This window comes from Engraulis encrasicolus, chromosome 15 (genome assembly GCF_034702125.1).
Source record: "Engraulis encrasicolus isolate BLACKSEA-1 chromosome 15, IST_EnEncr_1.0, whole genome shotgun sequence".
Lineage (NCBI taxonomy): Eukaryota > Metazoa > Chordata > Actinopteri > Clupeiformes > Engraulidae > Engraulis > Engraulis encrasicolus.
This window is the reverse complement of record NC_085871.1, coordinates 18,983,857-19,007,634: the sequence shown is the minus strand read 5'-3', so window position 1 is coordinate 19,007,634 and position 23,778 is coordinate 18,983,857. Positions and strand designations below refer to the sequence as shown.

The 23,778-nt window shown below is 41.4% G+C and overlaps 1 protein-coding gene and 1 pseudogene across 1 annotated transcript; both read right to left on the bottom strand.

Moving 5' to 3' along the window:
* Positions 1-7,825, bottom strand: part of LOC134464841 (hydroperoxide isomerase ALOXE3-like) — an 8,314-nt pseudogene extending 489 nt beyond the window's left edge.
* A 4,650-nt stretch (positions 7,826-12,475) lies between these two features.
* Positions 12,476-13,473, bottom strand: LOC134464839 (hydroperoxide isomerase ALOXE3-like). The gene is made up of 3 exons (XM_063218174.1): positions 13,407-13,473; positions 12,935-13,136; positions 12,476-12,567 (listed from the first exon to the last, which is right to left on the bottom strand). Exons 1-3 carry the CDS (start codon positions 13,461-13,463, stop codon positions 12,476-12,478), a joined length of 351 nt encoding a protein of 116 aa, XP_063074244.1. The 5' UTR covers positions 13,464-13,473.
* Between the last annotated feature and the right edge of the window lie 10,305 nt (positions 13,474-23,778).

Genomic DNA, 23,778 nt, shown 5'->3' with positions numbered 1-23,778 from the left:
CTCAATCTCCTCTGAGAGGCCCTCCAGAGCTTCCTGAAAGGTGCTTATGAGCTTGCAGGGTTCTTCTTCAGCAAACCACTCCTCAGGAAAATAACCAAGAGGATACTGTGGATAAACCCAACAGAGTCCTCAGATTAACTGGACATCAGAGTACACATTCTGACACATTAGAGTTGCTTATAATAGGATTGTAAATTCTAAATGGTAAAATGCATTATCCATTCGTATTCATGATATTATAACTTACTATTCCCCAATATACAATACACTATATACTTCAGACATGTACAATTTCTATCGTTTACCTGACGTTTCAACGGTTATAGCTTCAACATCAACATACCGTCGAAACACGTCCGGTAAAACTATTACATGTCTGAAGAAAAACCCAAGGTTTGATATAACAAATATACATAATGAATACATAATGTTTTGTATCAACTTAAGTCTGTAATTTACTTAATCTGCAGACATCATGACATTATTATCTTAATTTCACATCATACGAAGCAGGCTTTAGGCAGCTTTGAATTGTGAGTTTGCGACAGGTGTACACAGTCATTTTAACGAACTCACATGGTCTGTGGATTTCCTACTGAGAAGTCTGAGGACAGCCAAGATGTTGACTGTAGTGCCAATATCAGGAAGTGTCTTCCAAATGGTCTCTTCTGTGGTCTGGCCTTTTGCCTTGGGAGGAGGCATCTGCAGTGCACTGGGGTAGTTTGGGAACCAGCCACCAAATTCAAACTGGGAAATCAATACATTTTACAGTTACCTAAGATACCTTACCTTATATTAACACATATGGTGAATTCAGGCCGACTGAGAACCGTGATGTGTTGCCCGCTCCTGCACATAATCGCAAACCGCCCGACGTGTTCATACCGCATATCTTAGCATTTGCTAACCAGAAAGTAGGTTCGCAATGTGAACCGAAAAATGCTTGTTTTTACTGTGCGAACTGTGACAACAATGTGGATGTCAGCAGGTTCATCCGGGTAACAGTCATGGGTGGAACAGTCCAGAGCCCGGTATGAATGCGGGTGTATGTACCATAACACAGTCATGGTGTTCATGTGTTCAGAGTTCAAGTCCAGAGACCAGTATGAATGCGGGTGCAGGTCAGCACTTAAGTTGTAGTTGTAGTTGGTCACACAACTGAATTAACACTGTGAAAATGTATTGTACAGGCTAGGTAGCATCACGATTTTAGGCACACAGCAAGCAAATCAAGAACCTTTCCCCTCTCTTAACCCTATTCAGACTGGGCTTTTTTGGCATTCCTGGGCCTGGGGGGGCTCTTTTGACCCCCCACTCATAACTCATGAACGGAATACAGTATGACTACGAAAATGATCTACGTATGGACATCTATGAAAGACATCATTTTTGTGTAATTATCTGGTATTATGACATCATCATCTTATTATGCCCAAAATCTCGCCATAATGTATTTTCCATCAAATTTAGGTAATGCACTTGAATTTTAATGATTTTATGCTTCAAACCACTTAAATGCTCACAAAGTAGTCTGATGCTAATGGAAATAACAAAAAATATGAAAATATATGGCGTCATAGATATGGTAAAGTGATTTTTGGTCAGACATACCTGTCAGAAAACCGTTGCCATGGCAACGGCAAAAATGACAAACCTAATCTTTCGGTACTTAATTGTAGCCAACTAAATGTTTGAAAAAGTCACAAAGTTTCGTAGTCAGAGCTTAAGTCGTTAAGGAATTATACAACATCAAAGTTGGAGCGGGCACTTTTAGCGCTCCCCCCCCCCCCCCCCCCCCCCCCCCCCAGTCTGGATAGGGTTAATTGACATTTTAAATGCAATCCTTCTGACATGAAAAACAAAACAAAATGAGCACACATCTCTTACCTGTCCATTGTTCACAGAGGCATGTTGAGCAGAGCAAGTGAAGATCACCATAGTGACAAACTTGACAAGATCTTGAACTGACTTGAAAGATTGAGGTATTCCTGTAGAAATCAACACACACACACACACACACACACACACACACACACACACACACACACACACACACACACACACACACACACACACACACACACACACAAACGTCTATAAATGGTAGGTGTGGTGGGCCAATATTATATAGAAATGGTCTGTTTTAGTGTTTTTTTTCCTCATATGCATATTCGATTACTTTGCACAAGTGACAACTCAGGCCTATTTTTTCTTTGTGTGTTTATCGTGGCTGCTGTGACAGTTGGGGGAGGGCAGATTTGTTTGGGGTCCTAGGCAAATGCCTAGGTTTGACTAATTACAAAACTGCCTATGCACACGTCTTTAATTAAAACCATTTAGTGTTACTGCCTATGAACATTATGTTTGAGTGGAACCTGACACTATTAGAAAGACATTTATTTCAACTCTGTAAGAGTTAGAATATCACTCAAATTGTTACATGTCGATGTATAAAAGAAAAAAGAAAAATCTGCACACTTTTGCTGCTAAATGATTTGTTGAACACAACGTTTCGACCTCAGGCGGTCTTCGTCAGGTGTATAGGACCTAAACGTGTTCAATAAATCAGTGAACAGCAGCAACATCACAGTTTCTTTCTTCTTTTACCCACGTTTGTTTGATCCAGCACCTGTTTTACTGGATGTGCGCGCATCACCTACACTACTTTTTTACTACATGTCGATGTATGTAATGTAACACTTATGTAACAACTGATGTTGTTTGTGGCCTAGGAGGGAGATTGACTGTATTAATAACAAACCTGTTGCTTTTTGCTTCAGGAAGGCTTTCCCATATATATCACCGATCCAGACCTGAAGCTCAGAGTCTTTCTTAACATCAGCATCAGACTTATAGTAGTGGGTCAAGATGCCCTCAACATATCTAAAAGAAATCACATACTGTTAGTTAGAGATGAATACGCAAATAAACGTTAAATTGTAAAATGTAAGCATCTGCTCATCAGTGTAGAATGGTCCAGTGTGATTGTCAGTAAGCTTGAAAAAAATGTTGGGTAAGTAATGCTAAAGCAGTAATAAAATATTTTTGGAAATATGCCAGTATTATACTGAGGCTACACTAGTTCTAAATGCAATAAATCAAAGACTAGCAACTAGCTTCCACTATAATCTATGAAACCGGACATCGCAGCATAGCAGACAATATATATATATTAAAAAAACCACTTTTTTCAATGGATTTTTGACTCAACTTGGAGTAAATGTAAAATAACGCATATGATTCTTCTGAGTTATCTATTGTTTCTGTAATGGTCTTGCTTGTAATGAACATATATTTTTGTTTAATCTGCAGCACTATGTTAATGGCATTAAACTCAAAGTAACAGTACGTGTTGATGGTTTTCCACAGTTTCAGTCCGTCCTCTTTGTAGTAGTAGTTCTGCACGGCCTCCAGGCCTCTCTCTGCAATGTTGTCGGGCAGGCAGAGGGAGCTGTAGGTCAGGGCAGATGTAGCACGCTTAAGTAGCGCTAGCAAGGCCTTTCCTCCTACGCCTGAATACTGGAAGCATATATGATGATAAGAACATATTGGAATTAGTTACAAGTTTCTGTTGTCAAATGTACTACATCGCTGAGAATTGGTCAAAGCGGTTAATTTGACACTTATGCTGGATCTGAAACTGTGCACTTCGGGCACTATGTTTCAGAGCGTAACTAACACGCTATATGCACTGAAAACATGATCACTGAGAGCACAAGTGCACCATGTGAGATCCAGCATCAGAGAGTCTAATCTACCAAACCACCTTATAGATAGGTTACCGTTTGCAAACATTTGGGATGTGAGGAGGGGCAATATGCTAAGCAATCAACCATGTGAGCACATTTTTTTGAGTGACAGCAGTTTCCAACAATCAGAGGTCGAAGAATGCCCCCTGGATGCATACGCAGACAGGGGGCACTTCTCACAACCTAGTGCAGTGCATTTCCAAGTGTATCAGCCTAATTAGTCACGCCCAGCGATTGGATACTCTTTGGTGAACTCTACGGAATATCCAATCACTGGGTGTGACTAATAAAGAGTATCCAATCACTGGGTGTGATTAGTTAGTCTGATACACTTGGAAGTGCACTGCACTAGGTTTTGAGAAATACCCAGGGATTGTTTACAAATGGAAAACCCGTGTATTCCTAGCTCCAATGTTGCGTACATGAGCAAGGGGTGCAACTCCTGCTTAGTGATGCCTGGCTACCTGCAGTGTAACCCAACGTTTTACTGCGTCCCCCTTGGGGGCGCGATCTCGCCACCACGTCTATGAGAGTCACAGTACAATACCGCTGGACCAAGAGGCTGGTCTCCCTGTCCAACGGCATCGACACTGTATGAGGCTTTGGGAGGGAGGTTTTACTAACGTTCCACGCAAACTCTGATAGTTAGCCTCTGTTACACTCTCCCCCTTAAACCTCACTCCCATCCGGGTCACGGAGTTAGTTTAAGCTAAACTAAAACCAACATGTTTAAATAACAAAATGTCGCTGCTGAGGTAGGTAGCCAGACCATTTGAAGGGTTTTGTTGCAAAACAGTGTAAGCTCTTATCATCTTTGCATGAATTTTTGCCATTCAAATATTTACATATATAAATATCTAAAATACATTTTGCAATGCAATGTAATGGAATGCCCAATGCAAATACATCATTCTACAAAATGGAGATACACCGTTTTGCAAAGAAACCCTTCATTTTTTTGTTTATGTTTTTCATCAGCTGAACCGGAAGTTTCACCCCTTTTGCCACAAGTAGCAACCCTAGGAATGAGGTGGATAGTGGATTTGGTCATTAACACTGTAAACATGTACTGTGTAATAATGTTCATGCAACACACGGCTGTTTTTTTATTTTGGTTAAAGGTACACTGTGTGAGATTTTTAGTTGTTTATTTCCAGAATTCATGCTGTCCATTCACTAATGTTACCTTTTTCATGAATACTTACCACCACCATCAAATTCTAAGTATTCATTATGACTGGGAAAATTGCACTTTTCATACATGAAAAGGGGGATCTTCTCCATGGTCCGCCATTTTGAATTTCCAAAAATAGCAATTTGTAGCTGAAAAATGACTCTACTTGGACCATACTAGAAAATATGTGTTTATTACTTAGAAAACTTTCATGTAAAGATCAAATTTGGCAATTGGCAGCCCAATTTCAATGAGCAGCATAGTTGCAGTACCCTTTTTGACCATTTCCTGCACAGTGTCCCTTTAAGTTCATGATTAATGTGTGAAAATTACATACCACGGTAAGAGCGCCATCCTTGGATATTAACTTATTCCGGGCCATGATGTTGATCTGCAGTGTGTATCTGATATGGGGGAACAGGAGCTACAGGGAAAAGGATTGCATTACAATGTAGAGTGTTTGTCATTGCTTGTGTGTACAGCAATGCTTGTCAGTCATCTCAGTTGTGTTAAAACAGAGTTCTCAGGAGGTGAAAGTCAACCTCATGCACGCTGAACTCGGCTGCCCGCACATAGAGTTTGGCCAGTCGCCAATCATGTTCCGAATCACTGGGTAGGAATATGGGATTGTCCGCTCCTGCTTTTTGCTGTAACTGCACAGTAAAAACAGCAGTGTCATTTCAAATTATTTTTTATAGTTAAGTGTACTCAACATTTTGTAGATATCTGTAAGACTGGACATGTAACAATGCCTATTAGTTGAAAATCCTGGGGGTGGACACTTTGGGCTTTGATTGTATATACTCAGTGCACTTGCTGGGTGAAGTGTTTGCCCCACTCTGAAGAAGGTTACTGAAACGTCTTGTGGGCAATAAAAGTACGCAACTTGGAGTGCTGTGTTGTTTACTTCACTTCATATAATTTTTAAGGAGTACCCAGTTGCTTTTTACCTTTGAGTTGAGTGTGTTATACCACTATTGGAATATTAAAATAATATTTGAATATTGTTCTCAGTGGCTGTAAACAGTGTGTGTGGGGCTTTCTGACAAGCCTTTTGTGTTGAAAAGGAAAGAAGATCCATTCATACGTATTTGCAGACTAAATTAGAAATATAATGAAACTATGCACTAATGTTCGTTGTCACTTAACACAGTAAGGGAGTAACTTTATTGATCCCCGAGGGGAAACTTAGGAGGAGCACATGCAGATATTTTTTTAGCATTATTAGCGTGGCTTTTGAGATTGACATTTTGAATTTTCAAATTCAAAAGGGCTATTCTAAATCCTAAAGTACTGTACATTGAATATTCAAATCTCGAGTGGAGTTAATTTGGTCATCTTTTGATGCTGAAATAACGTGACAACAAAACAACATTTACTGGAATCCGCTGCAAAGCTAATATAATAAGTAAACACTATATTGCAGAAGAATGTGTTCACCTGTATAGCAAGCGGTAGCATCAGGCCCTGTGGGTTGCTCCACAGCAGGACTAGTGGGGCCGTGAGGTAATGCTTCTTTCCATGGATTGTATTTCCCACCAGTCCATCCAAAATCAAATAGTCGCACAGGAAGACCCTCCCATTCTTCTCACGTCGCAAACAAGCACAAATTAAAGTGTTGATAGTTATACAGTAGTACATGCAATGTACTTTGTGCACATTTACATACAGTATACAATGGGTGTACACAGTGATGGGCAACCTGGATTCAGACGCTATAACCCTGTGCCATATATCCCAAATGACCTGGTTTCATCTGGCTTATTCAACAAAAATAAAGTCAGCAACACCAAGGCTCCTGCAACTGTTTGGAAATTGTTAATTAATGGTGTGATAATAAAAGAATAACAGGAGCATTGGATGTTGAAAGGAGTTTCTCTGGTTGGGTCCGTACACTATCGTGGTGGAAATCCAGGAGACACAACGAATGTTGTCATGTGTCACAAGGGGTGTAGGTAATGATGGGAAATGACGTATATTGCTCCTAATAGAAATCCAACTTGGAATAATGTCCCAATACATTCCAGTCTACTGTATATGCTAAGACGAAAGCTTTGAAAGTACCTGCATCTCCTGTTGCAGAGTGCTATCTCCCAGAAGTCCCGTCACCATCTCCTCAGTGACGGGGAAGTTCTTAGGCAGCTTGGAACAGCGCTGGATCATCATGGGATTGATACCATTTAAGAACTGGTGGCCAAAGAACACGTCCTCATCCCAATGCTCCTTCACATATTCTACGAAGTCACACAGAGGAAGTTTGATGATCTAACTTATATTATACAACACCTCCTCACAGTCCTGAAAACAAAATATCCAAGTCAAGCAGATCAGTGATCGCAGACCTAGGGAGTTTGGGAACCAAAGACTGTATGACTTTATTACTTTGTTTGTATTAAGAAGAGGGCACTTTCAGATTACTTTCTCGCAGGCTTGGCAAAAGCTGTCAGCGGCCCTGACTGCAGTAAAAAATACAACCATATTGTGGTGACAAGTAAATGAGTAGCCTATGAGTACCAAAACATGTGTAGATCTTGTGAACATACGCAATGTGGCGTCTGCCTGGCAAAGAAGTCCGAAGTAGCGATCGAGTTGACTGAAAGAACTCCAATTGCTTTCGGAATTGGCAAGTCCCGTCACTTTCAATGCTATTAACCTTCAAACAAAGCAGTATAATGGTTATTATTGTTGCAATCAAACACATGGTGTTACTTATTATCTGTTTTGCATGTTCCATGTAAGACATGACGTAAGACTAATTTTAGACACATGAGCATAATCATACTGGCTTACTCTGCAGCAAGTGTGAAGGTAAATTCAATTTCTTTAGTGAATGAAAACTGGACCTCCGCTGGAAGTTGGCAGGCTTCCTTACATTTGATCACTTGTGGCACACCATCTCCATACTCCTTCCATCTGGAAACAAACAGCACATTAAAAATTTTGAAGTGCGTGCACATCCCAAAATAGTTAAAACAGAGGCTACACACAGCTTAACCCTTCATCTCCCAGAAAAAATATTAGAGATGCACCGGATCCTGATTTTTAGGATACCGGAACCGGATACCGGATCCTACGAACGGGTTGAAACACATAGCCTACTCGCACACGTGGGCCCTTTTTATTACGTTGGCTCAAACTATTTTTTAGACTCATTGGCTTACTGCCACACTGCCTGCACTGGCCGCTTCCAAAGTTCTTTCACTCCATGAAGCAATTGGGGTTGTGAAAGGCTGAAAAGCCTAGGCTAGAGATGCACCAGATAATGATTTTTTAGGTAACTGCTGGATACCGGATCCAATGCTTAAGATCCTTCCGGTTCTGTAAAAAACCCTATTATCCTGCCGGATCCGGAATCAGATCTTGGATCCTGTGCATCTCTAAAAAATATAGAATGCTGCAGAAGCCCAGTTGCTTCCAAGTAAAATATTTGAATGAAAAATAGTCTCCCCTCACGTGGGAATTTGTCTTTCTGAGTAGACAAAGTGAACTTATACACTCAGGGCGGAATTCTCCCGTTTCAGTCTGTTTTACGCACGCACATTTTACGCACCTTGATTCTGCGCGCATTCTCCCCTCTGAAAGATTACCACACCCCTCGCGCTTAACTCCGCAAAAACAGCGCGTAGCCCAACATGGGCGTGATATATGCTAAATGGGGGGATGAGTCTTCCCCGACTTCATCAGTTGTGGTTTCAAAGAAACCACGGAGCATGGATTTTCAGATCAACCATGTGAAAACATCTGCAGTCCATTGGGATCCAAAACTGAACTTTAACTTTGAATTTAGAACCACGTGCCAAAAGTCCTCGTGCAAAAGCATCTCAAAATCTAACCTCAGCTCATTTTCACAAGCACAAGGCGAGTGGTGGAGGTCAGATAATGAGATGGAAACGCAATGTGTACCTTTGGCGGGAACTCCGCTGAGTGTTATGGTGCGCAACAGGTTGATTGAAATAATGATGAAACGTTTGGTTAAAAATTGAGTTTGGCGTGTTACCTGGACAATTCCGGAAATCAAAAACTGATTTAAAACTGCTGATTATTCCCACAGTTAAACAAACACATTGTATTTGCTGACTTTTAAAAGTGCTTCTCCGCTTCTCTGTACAGCAACATGGCATTAATATCATTGGAAATATGTGGATCTCAGCTGTCCGTCAGCATATTACACTTAGGCTACATGCATGCAGAAGAATGAACAAGGAAATCGATCGTCCTGAAAAAAACGGAGACTTTATATTTTGTCACAGACATGGAAATTAATTGGACATGGGCATGCAATGCCAAGCCAGGACTTAAACGCGCAGCTGATGGGGTGTAATAGAGACCAGAAGCGAAATGCCAAAAACATGCTCTGATATGTAGGCCTACCTTTTACGTTTAGCTGTAATGACATTAAGGAAATATTTTCTGCCTTACAAAAACAGATAGGACAACCTGTAGCCTACCTCAGTATGTGGTGGTTGTGTATGTCGGGCATCAGTTCAGGAAGTTTAATAGGTTACATGCACATATGCACGAGTTCCAATAAATCGCAAAAGTGGAGGAGTTGAAATAAAAACCCTTTACTTAACGTCGTGGCTACAACATAGTAAAAATGGTGAAGGTTTTTTTTTAATAGGCATACTTGGCTGTGAGGAACAGCGGTCTTTAGTCTGATGTGCCTTGTCAATTTAGCCTACTTGTGCATGGTGCAACCTGCAACGAGGAGTTTTTGGTTTTGGTTAGGCTACCGTCCGTGGAGACAACATGATGATCGTCATACTGATTAATTAATTACCTGCTTTTGTTTGTAAGTTCACCGATATGAGAACATGCTCTGGGCAGCTGGTCATATTTCGTCACAATTAATGTAGGACGTTTATGTGGAACTGTGAATTAATTTTGATTTGGACTCACGCTGACGGTAAGGAACATCAACAAAGCATACCGTGTAACAAAATGCGAGCCAAGCGAGCATCAAATGCAATATTACATTTTACCTCATAGTGGCGCTTGACCTTACTACAGCCCTTTGATGCGCGTAAAGGCAAACACGCTTAAGTGAACGGGAGAATCCGCTTAGGATTGATTAACATGGGGAACTCCCTGATTTTGGCCTGGCCCCACCCAAAGTGCGCAAGTGATGAAATCGCGCGTAAGCCCCGTTTACTCACGGGCTTGAGTAAGCTCGGAGGCGCTGTTTCGCACTTTTTTTTACTTAAGCGGGTGGGAGAATTCCGCCCTCAATGCTGATTGCTGCTGCTAATATCACATAGTGATATTGGTGAGACAACTGTAGTTGTTTTGATAAGCACACGGAAATTCAAATACTGTGTTGTGATAAAACCATTGCAAACATAACCATCACACATCATGCCTCAGAGTCTGTCCCGGGAATATGTAATGGCAGGGATTTAAATACTATTTTTATTTGTTTTATTTGTAGTTTATTTGGCAGGGACAATGCAGTGCACATTGTTACAAACATGACATGGCAGAGCCATGACACAACTTGCAGATGTGACTACATGGAAGGTGTATAGCTAGATAGCTAATTTGCAACCTCAGTCCCTGATCAGGCTACCTACTCTAATAAAACATATAAATCATCTAAAAGTACAATTGTACAATACAGTATACAAGACAATAATAAGCCATCTTGAAACATGCTCCCTATAATATAAAAGCCTTGTGCATTAAGAAAAAAAAAACAAGATGATGAGGGTGACCTATATATGCTGTGTGTGCATGTATGTGTGTTAACTATTGTGTGTTATGATTACATTTTTGGTTTTCCTTCAGCCAGTGTTTCAGTTGTCTGTTAAATGTTTTAAACTCTGTTTGGATTTTTATTACAGTTGGTAAACTGTTCCACATTTGAGTTCCAATAACTGAGAAACTAGACTGACCAAAAGAAGTTTTGCGCACCTCTGCAAAGCAGTTACCATTCACTGCTCCTCTGGTGGCCACTCTTCTTGAGCTTATTTTTGTTACAAATGGACACAGTACAACAGGAGCAATATTATTTGCACATTTAAAAATGAGTTTAAGAAAAGAGAACTTCATAAAATTCTCAAAGCTTAAGAGGTTATATTTCTTTACTATGAGGCAGTGGTGCCACGTTATTGGTTTCTGGTCCAGTATCTTTAATGCCTGATTATATAATGATAAAATAGGTTTGACTGATGTCTGGGAGGCTTGGCTCCATACAGTAATACAGTAAGATAGGTGGGACAGTATCATGGCATGAAAGAACAGTAAGGCTGCCTTGACAGGTATGTGATGCCTTATCATTCTAAAACAGTTCAAGTTTGTTCGAAGTGTTGTGGTAAGTTTCTTAATGTGCTTAAACTTGAGCTGAGAGTCTAAGATTATTCCTAAAAAAATAAATTCTTCAACTTCGTCTATTGTGTCCTGGTCAATTTTGATAGAGCAGGAGGCTTTACCTCTTATGGAAAAACACATAGACACTGTCTTTTTGATGTTCAGAGTGAGATGGTTGTCTTTAAGCCAACGGGATACATCTTCCATCTCCTTAGTCAAAATGTCTGCTGCTGCGCTTGGTGTTTTGGCTGATGCATAAAGCACAGTATCGTCAGCATACATTTGGCAGTTGGATGCCCGGCAGCATGTGGGCAGATCATTTATGTACAGACTGAAGAGCAGAGGCCCCAAGATTGAGCCCTGCGGGATGCCCAGATTTGCGGCTAATGGTAGTGACAGATCTGCGTTTATCCTAACCCTCTGCTCCCTATGCTCCAAATATGAAGCAAACCAGCTTATGGCGGGATTTGAGATATTAAAAGTGCAGAGTTTGTTTAGAACTATGTTGTGGTTGACCGTATCAAAGGCCTTTTTAAGGTCTATGAATACGGCCCCCACAACATTACCTGTATCCAGGCTACTCTTGATGTTCTCTGTAAGGTAGCAGGTTGCCAGTTCTGTTGAATATCCTGGTCTAAAACCAAACTGTCTACTGTGAATAAGACCATTACTCTCAAGATGGTCTATTAATTGCTCTGTGACTACCTTTTCTAAAATTTTTGAAAGAGCAGGCAGTATAGAGATTGGTCTATAGTTACAAGCCTGGTCTTTTGCACCCGCCTTAAAAATTGGCTATTTATAATTAAAATTATAAAGTAACCAAATCTTGACTTTAAAAAACTGAGAACCAGTTTTACTCGCTCCTTTTGAAAAACAGAGGTTTGGCCCAGCTTTGGCTAAAACGGCTGGGCTCTGAACTGCTACACAGGCGAACTGGGTTCAATTCCCGCCAGGGTCATTTCCTGATCCTTCCCCGTCTCTCTCTCCCAAGTCATTTCCTGTCTGTCTCATACTGTTCTGTTTAAAACATAATTTTTAAAAAAGCCCCTTAAAAAATGTAAAAACATAATGCGGCATTTAACGCATGCCGTAAAACTACGTTCCCCGCATTCAATGTATTGAAAGGTCCATCATGTACAACTTTGATACAACTTCTCCTGCCACAACAACCTTTGTACCCACTTAGGTCCACTCACGTACTTCCACTTGCACGTGTGCAGAAACATATGGTTTATTCTTCTCTCTCTCATACTGACCTGAAGGTCTTCTGAGCATTTTCCAGTAGACTCATTCTCAGTCTCTGCAGTATTGAGTTACCGACCTGGAATACAAGTGTAGCTGGAGAAAAAAGAAACATGCATAAGGTTATTTGAAATACATTGATAAACAAGTAAGAACAGTGGTTTCTAGATGTAACATAATGAGATCTGTTTCTTTAAGCCACAGTGGCAGTCTAGCATGTGACTAGCATATAGCATGCGTGTAGCACTAGCGTGTAGCATGTTCTGGCTGGTGGCTGGTATTATTTACGAGGCTGTATTGTCAATTTGTTTCGTTTTTCCAGTGTGGCAGAAGATTTCGACCTGTACTGGCTAGGATTCTGCTAATGAATGGATTTTGACTCATAAACTCAGCTTGCTGACCCAGTGCTCGCCACCATTTTTTTTCTTCTTTTCTTCACTACAGTAGGACAACCCTTGCTCACCTGCTGCTGGGGTGATCTGCATCGTTTTGCGGGGGTGTAGCCAGCGATAGCATGGGAACACTACTTCATTACCCTCTGGTGTTTCTACGCACACTTTGTCACAGAACCATTCATTGTAGATGGTCAAGTATGCCTTGGAGTGCAGGTCCATCACAGTCAACTTCTCCAGCGGATATTCGCTGTGAATTTCAAAATCCTGAACCTACAAAGTATCAGTAACATGAAAGAAATTTGTAGAATGTCCGGTATATACTGTACATGGCAATTAACCATGAGTCATATGTACTGTGTGTTTTATTATGAAGAGCAGTGGTTCCCAACCTATGGGTCGGGACCCAACCTATTGGCTTATGTGACTCCCCCCCGTGCGGGAGCACGCACAGTTGGGTCACTAAAGCTTACAATGATAAAAACATGGGTCCCTGAAGAAAAAGGTTGGGAATCACTGATTTAGAGTATAATGTTTACGTACAGTTCCCCGTGAAAGGCTGGTGCAGCCATTTAGACTTTGCAGGCCCGTAGCACCCATTACTCCCCGAAGGTTTACATAGATGTGGTGTATGGTACCCGCTTCGAACCGGTCTCCAGTATGGACGCTTAGCTTGTACATCACCGCCTTTGCTCTTGAGAAAGCAAAACAATACAAATGTATTTAAGGATGTAACATGGTATAATGCAAATGTAATGTAAATACATAGTTCCGGCCAATTTCAAAATGCAGTTGAATTGCTCACACTACCTTGACTTGTACTTTTAAGATGCAACATTTTTGTTTTTGTTTTATTCAGCCATTCCGAAATCCTGGCCAGCTAAAAGGGGCATGAGTTTGTTTATGGAAACGTCTTAACATTATCGAAACAGTATACCAAAAGTTATGTAACATCAACTTAAAGGTACACTGTGCAGGAAATGGTCAAAAAATGTACTGCAACTATGCTGCTCATTGAAACTGTGTCACCTATTGCCAAATTTGACCTTTCATGAAAGTTTACTAAGTAATAAACTAATATTTTCTAGTATGGCCCAAGTACAGTCATTTTTGCAGCTAAAAATGGCTATTTCTGGAAATTGAAATTCATGTATGAAAAGTGCAATTTTCCCAGTCATAATGAATACTTAAAATGTGATGGTGGTGGTGAGTATTCATGAAAAAGGTAACATTAGTGAATGGGTAGCATGAATTCGGGAAATAAACAACTAAAAATCCCACACAGTGTCCCACACAGCAGTAACATTTCAGATGTAATTTAGCTGGGTCTCTTAGCGTCCAAAAAGGGCCTAATCGTTACGCGCTGGATAGAAGCACCAAAATCGGTGTAGACCTTCCTTAGGGTGTTCTCCATCATTTCAGAAGGGGTGCCCCAAATTTCAATGTCATTAAGGTCATTTTTATGGGGTAAATCCAAGATGGCTGCCCAAAACCAGCCAATAGTAGTAAAATGCTGTACTGCCTGGACATAATGGTGTTATGGGCCAATCCACCTATTTGTGTGTGATGTATACAAACTGAACTTTGAAAATATGTGCAAAACTTACCATAAAAACAATGTCATATATGTCTTATTTAGATTCAAAAACAGGAAAATCATAAAAACCATGGTCAGAATGAGATCACTCTACAATTGAGAGCTCATTTCTGGGCATTTAGCTATTGAACCAACATTCATTAAGAGTTTTAAAAATTTGCAGTGGGTCATATCTATAACATCCAAAAAGAAAATTGTGGTTAGAAAATTTAGGGGAGAAGAGATAAACCCTTGAACTGGGCCACACATAACTGTCCCAATGTTAGCATGCTAGCATTAGCAGGTTCAGACACTCAGTCTGCTCTTCAGATAAAGATGGTAAACAATAATGTTAATCCCACACATGCGCGCGCACACACAAACTACTACTACTTCCTTAGGACCCCCTCAATGATTTAACCCTAGGAGTCCAACTGAAATATATTCATATCAATCAAGTCAATAATAGCCTACATGTACATATCAAGTGTCAGTGACAGCTGTCAAATGACAAATGTATGCTGATTAATGTTCAGATATGTATATCGCAGTCCTAAGTGTACAATGGAGTGATAAGGGCATTTATGCTTAGGAAATTATGAATAATGCAATACACCATACATACAGTATATTGACAGATACTTTGTTTTAAAAGAGCAAAATGGTAACATGTCTGTTTTTCCATCTACTTTTGGCTTTAATCTAGATGACATGTTGGCTACCTAACCACTTAATTTATTGTTTGCTCGTTATTTTTTATTTGTGGGTGTGGTCCTTTATTTAAAACATGTCTGCCTGCCTTCCCTCTCTCACATAGGCTACTAAAATAGTCTTTCAAAAACTTAAAACAACAGCATGTGGAAATCATATTGGCTTTGGAGGGCTAACGTCTATAAGACTATACTGTACTGTACTCTACTATACTGTACTGTAGTGTACTGTACTGTAATGTGATATACCGTACTGTACTCTACTGCACCGTGCAGTATGCTACTGTACTGTACTGTACTGTACTGTACTAGACTGCACCGTACTGTATGCTACTATACTGTACTTAACTAGACTCCACCGTACTTTATGCTACTGTACTGTACTGTACTGTACTTTACTGCACCGTACTGTATGCTACTGTACTGTACTGCACCGTACTGTATGCTACTGTACTGTACTGTACTGTACTATACTGCACCGTACTGTATGCTACTGTACTGTACTGCACCGTACTGTATGCTACTGTACTGTACTGTACTATACTCTACTGTACTTTATTATACTGCACCATTCTGTATGCTACTGTACTGTACTGCACTCCACTGCACTGCACTGTACTGTACAGTACAACTATAGATATACATGTAGAGCGGTGGTGCTCAAACTGTGCTACGCGTACCACTGGTGGTACTTGAGACATCTCTGGTGGTACTTGGAATGCCATTATGAACCTCTCCTGTACAGTACTGACTGGCAAAAGTGAATATGGAAGGCCTTTACTGCGATATTCTAATGTTGGTTGTCAAGGTGGTACTCGGAGAGCTCAATATTTTCTCAGGGGGTACTTCACACAAAAGGTTTGAGAACCACTGATGTAGAGCATTCTGAGGACATGTACAATATTATGCAAAAAGGTGTAGTGGGAATGAGTTATGTTACTGTTACCACTCAAAATCTTGAAGGTTAAAAAAAGTCTTGTGGCATTTTGTTTGGGGGGGTGGGGTATGATCGACTATTCTTCCGCCCAGACTATTTATGTGCCTTGCATATCAAGAAAATGAGTCCAGGTAATGATTTACTTTCATAGTATATACCATATGAGAAGTGTTGTTCTATATAGATATTTCTCCTATGAGTAAGGGTGGCAAAAGACCTACAGTATACATGTTGTCCATCAGCTGTCAGTTTTGATAGCAGTTTAAGTACTCAATGATTACTGAGCTAACTAATACAACTTTTGACACAAGTACTAGGTGAGGACTTGTCTGCAAATAAATTTTATCTCTGTCTTCTCACTCAACATACACTAAGAAATCATTCCCATTTAATTTGAACTGAAGCCATACTGTGGCCTACATGTAGGCCTATATTGAGTAATCTGTAATGCCATTCTAAAGATGACTGAAATGCTCCACAAATATGCACTTGTACAATATGTTCTTCATACATATGGAAAGGTCCTGTCCTTTACCCTCTCTCATACAAATAAAATATGTATACTGTATCTGTTATGGAAATTAGAGGATGGAGAACCTGCTACCTAGGGCATCTTGCACTGACACTATCCCATTCAAATCGAGCATTAGCAGCAGTCTATTCTCACCATAGTTTTAGTGTTGGCAATGCTCATTTTAATTCAGACCAAGAATCTTCTCAAATCGTTCACAATGTTACATACTGTCAAGCACGTAAGCACAGACTCACCCATACTTTCACACTATGTACATTTTGTAGTTTTATCAATCTGGTCTAGCAGGCTACCCTTGCTTCATCTCTTCTGAGGACTATATTAACATTGTCAGCTAAGTATAATGTCATGTAATAACAATGTAATGCGTTACCAACATGACATATTGTATATGACATGGTAGACATTTTTTTTTTCAAGGGGCACCCCTTCTAGGATGTCTTCAAATCAGTCAAGGAACACGTGTACCGAATTATATGCTTCTATCCAGCGCGTAACGATTTCTCGGCTTAGAGCCCCTACTAATTTGGAGTATATAAAGATAGGCTAACAATATGTAAACAGAACCATGCCCCCAGCTGGCCAGGATCTCAGATATGGCTTAACTTTCAGGGAAAGACAAATCAAGGGTAGAGTATAGAGTAGAGTAGAGTAAAATGTATTAATCCGAAAGGAAATTAAGCTGTCTAGTCTCATGACATACAGTACATACATTACATAGGCTACTATATTACACAATTCACATATTAAGAGTCAGTCAGTGCAGTAATTTGGGATGGGCAGAGCCGGATTAAGATGGCCTGGGGCCCCTAGGCTACAGGTTGCTGTGGGGGCCCGCGGGAAGGCGAATTTCGCAAACGAAATTACATAGACATAATAATTGTCATAATTATGACCTAGGAATTACAGATAAAACACCTGCCAGGTGTGAAGAGGAGTAATAAGATTCAAAAATGAAATTCTAATGTCACATATTGCCATAATTATGCATTTTTTTTATTTTTGGCCAATTGGGGGGCCCTTGCAGGTGGGGGTCCCTAGGCTTCAGCCATATCTAGCCTGTGCGTTAATCCGGCCCTGGGGGTGGGGTTGAGTCATACAACTGCATTCTGAAACTAATGCTCACATAACCACCACATATCATGCCTTAGAGCATCGGTTCCCAAACTTTTTCCCCTGCGCACCCCCTTGTACATTTCAATGTGGTCCGCGCACCCCCTAAGCAAATATGTTGGTGTGCTGATGGCCACGCAACTATGATTCACTGCACATTATGCACAGTTGTATGTGGGAATCCTCTTTTCCAATTGTCTAGGAGTTAAACTACACTTCAGATGGACCCTTCCAGCATACAATTCACCATACAATTCAAAACTACTTCATGTTCATTAATGCTGTATAAAAACTCACATATCCACCAAGGCTCTATTTAGCTCGCGCACCCCCTTATGGCAGGTCGCGCACCCCAAGGGGTGCACGCACCCCAGTTTGGGAAACCCTGCCTTAGAGTTTGCCTCAAGAGTATTTGATGGCAGGGATTAAAAACTAATAAAATATTTCTTTCTTACCTTGAAAAGCTGATGTAGGAAATGAGAGGCCTACTGAGCTTGAAAACACCGACACCTAATCCACATCTTGAATGGAGGGGGCCTCTTATGTACCATGTCATCTGGGAGTATTCAGGAAATGTTGTAGTTATTCATTGGACCTTGGAACAGGTTTGCAAACATGATATATCATCCAGAAACTCGACACATCTGACAGCAGTAGCCCACGACATTCGTTTTTGCAGTGGTCATAATGAGTCATGTCCCTTTGCACATACTGAAGTGTGCAGCGAGTGGGGAGGGGCTGAGCAAAGATAGAAATGATAAACAGAGATGATGCACAGGTTTCCCTGTTTTAATGTGTTACAGTTCATTTTCAAACTTTCTGAGGGGCACAGTATCTTAGTGGAACTCTTAACACAGTGTGCAGTACCCATAGATGCTTAAAGTGAGCGTTTTGTGTAAACGCCATGCACCTCACTCACACATCATTTTTTTTCATATCTCAGTTTCCTTGAGCCGAATCTGACAAATGATTAACAGACACGGAAAGCAGGAAGCATTATAACCTTACTATTTGTTATCAGTAAGGCCTGGGAATTCCCCCCAAAACTTTTTTCTCTCCACATTCAACAAATGTTTGATTAGGAACAATGACGACTGTTCGCTTCGCCAAGTCCATTTTCCCTTGATATCAGGACACCTCGAAGGTCGCTATTCCGCTTATCACCCGGTTACCAGCATTTAAGTATTCATTTATTAATATGTTGATCTAAGGCTTCGTGAGAAGGTAGATTCACCACTGCGCTCGGTACGTCGCTATGGGCACCACTTCCTAATCTAGTGAGAGGCGCATCTATCGGAGGCATGTAAGGACGCGCGCAGAATGTTGGGGTGACTTGACAACCAAATGCGATAGAATTGACGACTGGGTTTTTGACTTGACAACCAGATGCGATAGAATTAGTAACGGGGTCTTGACTAGACAACCAGATGCGATAGAACTAACGACGCGGTCTTGACTAGACAACCAGATGCGATAGAACTAGTAACGGCACTTCGCCAGAAAGTTAGAAAAGAAGCAACTTGGACGCCCGCACGCCCGCATGACATCATAGGTGTCCTGCTACCGGGGAATAAAGGACACCTGCTCAGCCAATCAGAAGACGTTCCGTCTGCTCACTGGGTGATAAAACTTATTAAACAATGCACACATGCGATAAAATTATATATTCATTGCTCAGATTTTAAACTATTCCAATCATTCAATTATTTTTTTATTTTTTACAAATTTTGTCCTTCAAACTCAAAGAAAAATGAATTGGGAAATTCACATCATTAGAATATTGTAATAAAATCATACACACAGACACACACACACACACACACACACACACACTGTTTCCGCTGCCCTGACTGATGCTGCAGTAGCTGCTGCATGATAGAAGTGGAGAATCCTAAGACGTCAAGAGACGAGTGGCAAGTCACGTCACCTCAAAAGCAAACATAGCAATTATATGCTTCTCCAATTCCCACCATGCGAATGCTCATATCCTACGTATACACAACAACCTACATGCAAAATGCAAGAACCTACACACACACACACTCACATGCGCCCATACACACACAAACACCCACGCCATATTTGTGTCCCGTGTGGACTCATTAAATGCTGTATTTTGGACACGTGCAGTGGGGAGCGTTTGAGGTTTGTGTAGAAGTTACTTGGTTGGCGGATCACTGCTGGGTGTGTGTGTGTGTGTGTGTGTGTGTGTGTGTGTGTGTGTGTGTGTGTGTGTGTGTGTGTGTGTGTGTGTGTGTGTGTGTGTGTGTGTGTGTGGAGGGGGGGTTATGGTGTCACTTAAGTGAAGCCCTGGTGCAAGAGAGTGGTGCAGGCTGAGTGAAATAACTAAAACATCAGAGAGGAGAGAGAGAGAGAGAGAGAGAGAGAGAGAGAGAGAGAGAGAGAGAGAGAGAGAGAGAGAGAGAGAGAGAGAGAGAGAGAGAGAGAGAGAGAGAGAGAGAGAACTATGGAAAGATTCCTCTGCACACTGAACCTTCAATGTAATCATGTAGGCCTAAAGAAAAATCATCTCAATCAGCTGATGAGCAGGAAACAGTGTGGAGCCTCACAGTTAAATGTAGAAACCATTCCATTCATCAATCCATGCATACTTTTTTTCTTAATGTAATGCTTGCAGAGATGTTTACCTCCCTTCATCCTCGACCCCCGTGTCATCTCACCTAAATGTGAGACGTGACAGAAAAGGAGAGAGTGTGTGTCTGTGTGTGTGTGTGTCTGTTTTATTCGGGGAGGTGGGGGGGAAATCAACATCACCACAGACCGCAACAACATAGGAATCCACACAGGGCTTACATGGGGAAACAAAACCCTACACAGACCTCCATCAGAAAAGACTCAATATCGCCTGTCCTGCTGTTTACACAAGTTTACACATGTTTGTATAGCTTCAAGGGTCTTCATTAATCATAAGGCTGGAAAAGATGCTAGCTAACCCGCATTTCCTTCTGCAACCATGATCAAGTATCTTTAAGTGTATGCACGCATCCGTGTGTGTGTGTGTGTGTGTGTGTGTGTGTGTGTGTGTGTGTGTGTGTGTGTGTGTGTGTGTGTGTGTGTGTGTGTGTGTGTGTGTGTGTATGTGTGTGCGGGTGTGTGTGTGTGTGTGTGTGTGTGTGTGTGTTTGTGTGTGTGTGTGTGTGTGTGTGTGTGTGTGTGTGTGTGCGGGTGTGTGTATATGTGTGCATATGCGTGCATATGCGTGCACGTGTGTGTGTGTGTGTGTGTGAGTGTGTGTGCATGTGTATGTGCATGTGTAAGTGTGTGCATATGGGTGTGTGCGTGCGTGCATGTGTGTGTGAGTGTGTGTGTGTGTAGTGGACTTACACTAGCTCCCATTCTCTGTCATTACCCTCTACTTCATTACAGTACGCTTTTAAGTGGCTCCTCTTCTGGAAATGGACCTAAATGAGGATACACTTATTTACATTACTACATAATCACCCACCTTCTCTCTGTCAACAAAATGCCACAGTAAAGTGTAGACTACCTGTGGATTTGTGGTCAGTCAGGAAGACATAAAAGTATAAAATTGTGTGTGTGTGTGTGTGTGTGTGTGTGTGTGTGTGTGTGTGTGTGTGTGTGTGTGTGTGTGTGTGTGTGTGTGTGTGTGTGTGTGTGTGTGTGTGTGTGTGTGTGTGTGTTTGTGAGTGTGTGTGTGTGTGTGTGTGTGAGTTTGTGTGTGTGTGTGTGTGTGTGTGAGTGTATGCTAGGGGTGGGCGATATGGGCAAAAAAAGTTATCTCGATAATTTTTAGAATTTTCACGATAACGATAATTTGACGATAATTTCCAAAAACACTTGCAAAAACAAGTAGGGCCTATTTTGGGGGGGTGGGGGTAATCAATGTGTACCGTAATATGGGAATTTGGCATGGCAGGGAAGGGTGAGTAAAGCAGAACATTGTAGGCCTATGTAGCCTAAAACTGCATGTTACCAATAGGTCTGCATAAATGATGGCATGTCTACATCACAAAGCTGAAGAGCTTTCACTTTTTGAATTTAATAATATGCATATAATGGACTGTAAAGTAATACTTCATCACTTGTCATGAAAACATATCCATGTAAATAAAAAATAGTTTTATGATGTATTGCTAATGATTCTGTTAGAGGACAGCCATTTTTGACTGGAAACAGTGCATTTGTAGATAGGAAGCAGAACCTAACTATGGCAGCTGCAAATTGCATGTGTTGGATTTCACACATTGTAATTTAACTCACTGCGCGAGTCTAACTTAACATTACTTGTCCACCTAAGCAGTTATGATATCTATACATGCAGGTGGGTGTTTGAGTAGCGAGTAACAGCCAATAGTTGTAGAGAACAACATTGCTTAGCTTAGTTCGCTAACTAGCATGCTAACGCGATTTCTCAGACCAGAGACAAAGCAGAGAGAGTTTATGGGTAATACGAGAGAGGAATCTCGCTACTTTTTCCGGGTGGTACTGTCCACTAAGTGGCGCCATCCAGACAGCGCAGAGGAGCGCCAAGGAGCGCAGAGGCTGTTGAAATGAATGGGGTCGCATGGAGCTCAACCACGATGCTGCCATTGCTTTGGGAGAGAATTGGTATCATCGTTTCATTTTATTTTTCCACAAGGCAGTATAGATTATCCTTTCAAACAGCAGTTAGTTTGAATGTTTAAACTTGCTGGATCTTTGTAAAATACGTCTTTATTGTCAATATGACGTCACGAGTGGCTTCACACACTGCGTTTAGATTGGTCGGCCGGCTGCATTGCTGTGATCACGACGACCGTAAAGCAATTTTGTTAGCAAGATGCTAGCGGAGCCTGACTCATAAATGCCAACGCTGTAGGAAATCAGAAGGACATAATTCCCAGGTTATTGTACATTTCATTGAAATCCACATGGTTTCTCAGAACTTACAGTAATATTGTCAAGTTTCAGCAGACAGCGAGCACAATTGTCAGTTATTAGCGCCAGCCTCACGAGCTCTGCTGTCTTGACAGCGCTCCCTAGGTGAACTGCAGGCACGGGTTTGAGGGCGAGATTCAACACTGTATGTAAACCCACTGTGGACAAAGCTATTTCTCTTCCTAACTATTTGGCTTTCCATAATCACAGACAATTGCTGATTAAAGCACATAGTTCCAAAACACCCTCAGCATCATGCAATGGCTGGTTTAATGGTTGAATTCCTCATGTAAATCAACCATTTGGATAACAGCAACTCTCCTCCACTGCCCAGCAGCAGCAGCGCTGCACGAGTGACACGAGATCTCTCTCTCTCTCCGTCTGCCAAAACGCTGCAGCCCGCCCCCCTCAGCACTGTCTGCTCATTGGTTCACAGACTTATTCTCCAGTTCACAACAACATTACTATTGGCTCAAAGGCTTGGCTGTCGTCGCTGTCTGGAGGAGTCCTGTCACAGCGCTTTGTTGAGTTTAGCGACTTCATAAAAATATCTCGATATTGCAAAATTACTCATCGTCAAAACAACATTCACGATAATTTCGCAGACGATATATATCGCCCACCCTTAGTGTATGTGTGTGTGTGTGTGCGCGGGTGCGCGCGCGTGTGTGTGTGCGCGTGTGTGTGAGCGTGTGTGTGTAACTTATTTCTTGACCTCTTCCTCACCGCAAAATTACCAGGCCCAGTCCACTCTTAATTCAGGAAATGGCCTACGCACCCAGTTCTGAGAATTTGCCTCATGCCTGTGTGTGTGTGTGTGTGTGTGTGTGTGTGTGTGTGTGTGTGTGTGTGTGTGTGTGTGTGTGTGTGTGTGTCTGTCTGTCTGTCTGTCTGTCTGTCTGTCTGTCTGTCTGTCTGTCTGTGGCTTTGTGTGAATGTGTGTGTGTGTATGTGGCACATGCATATGCTTGTCCTTGTATTGTGTGTGTGTGTGTGTGTGTGTGTGTGTGTGTGTGTGTGTGTGTGTGTGTGTGTGTGTGTGTGTGTGTGTGTGTGTGTGTGTGTGTGTGTGTGTGTTCATGAACATGCATGTGTGAGCATGCATGTCTCTGCATGTGCATGGGCATACTATGTTTCTGTGAGTTTAT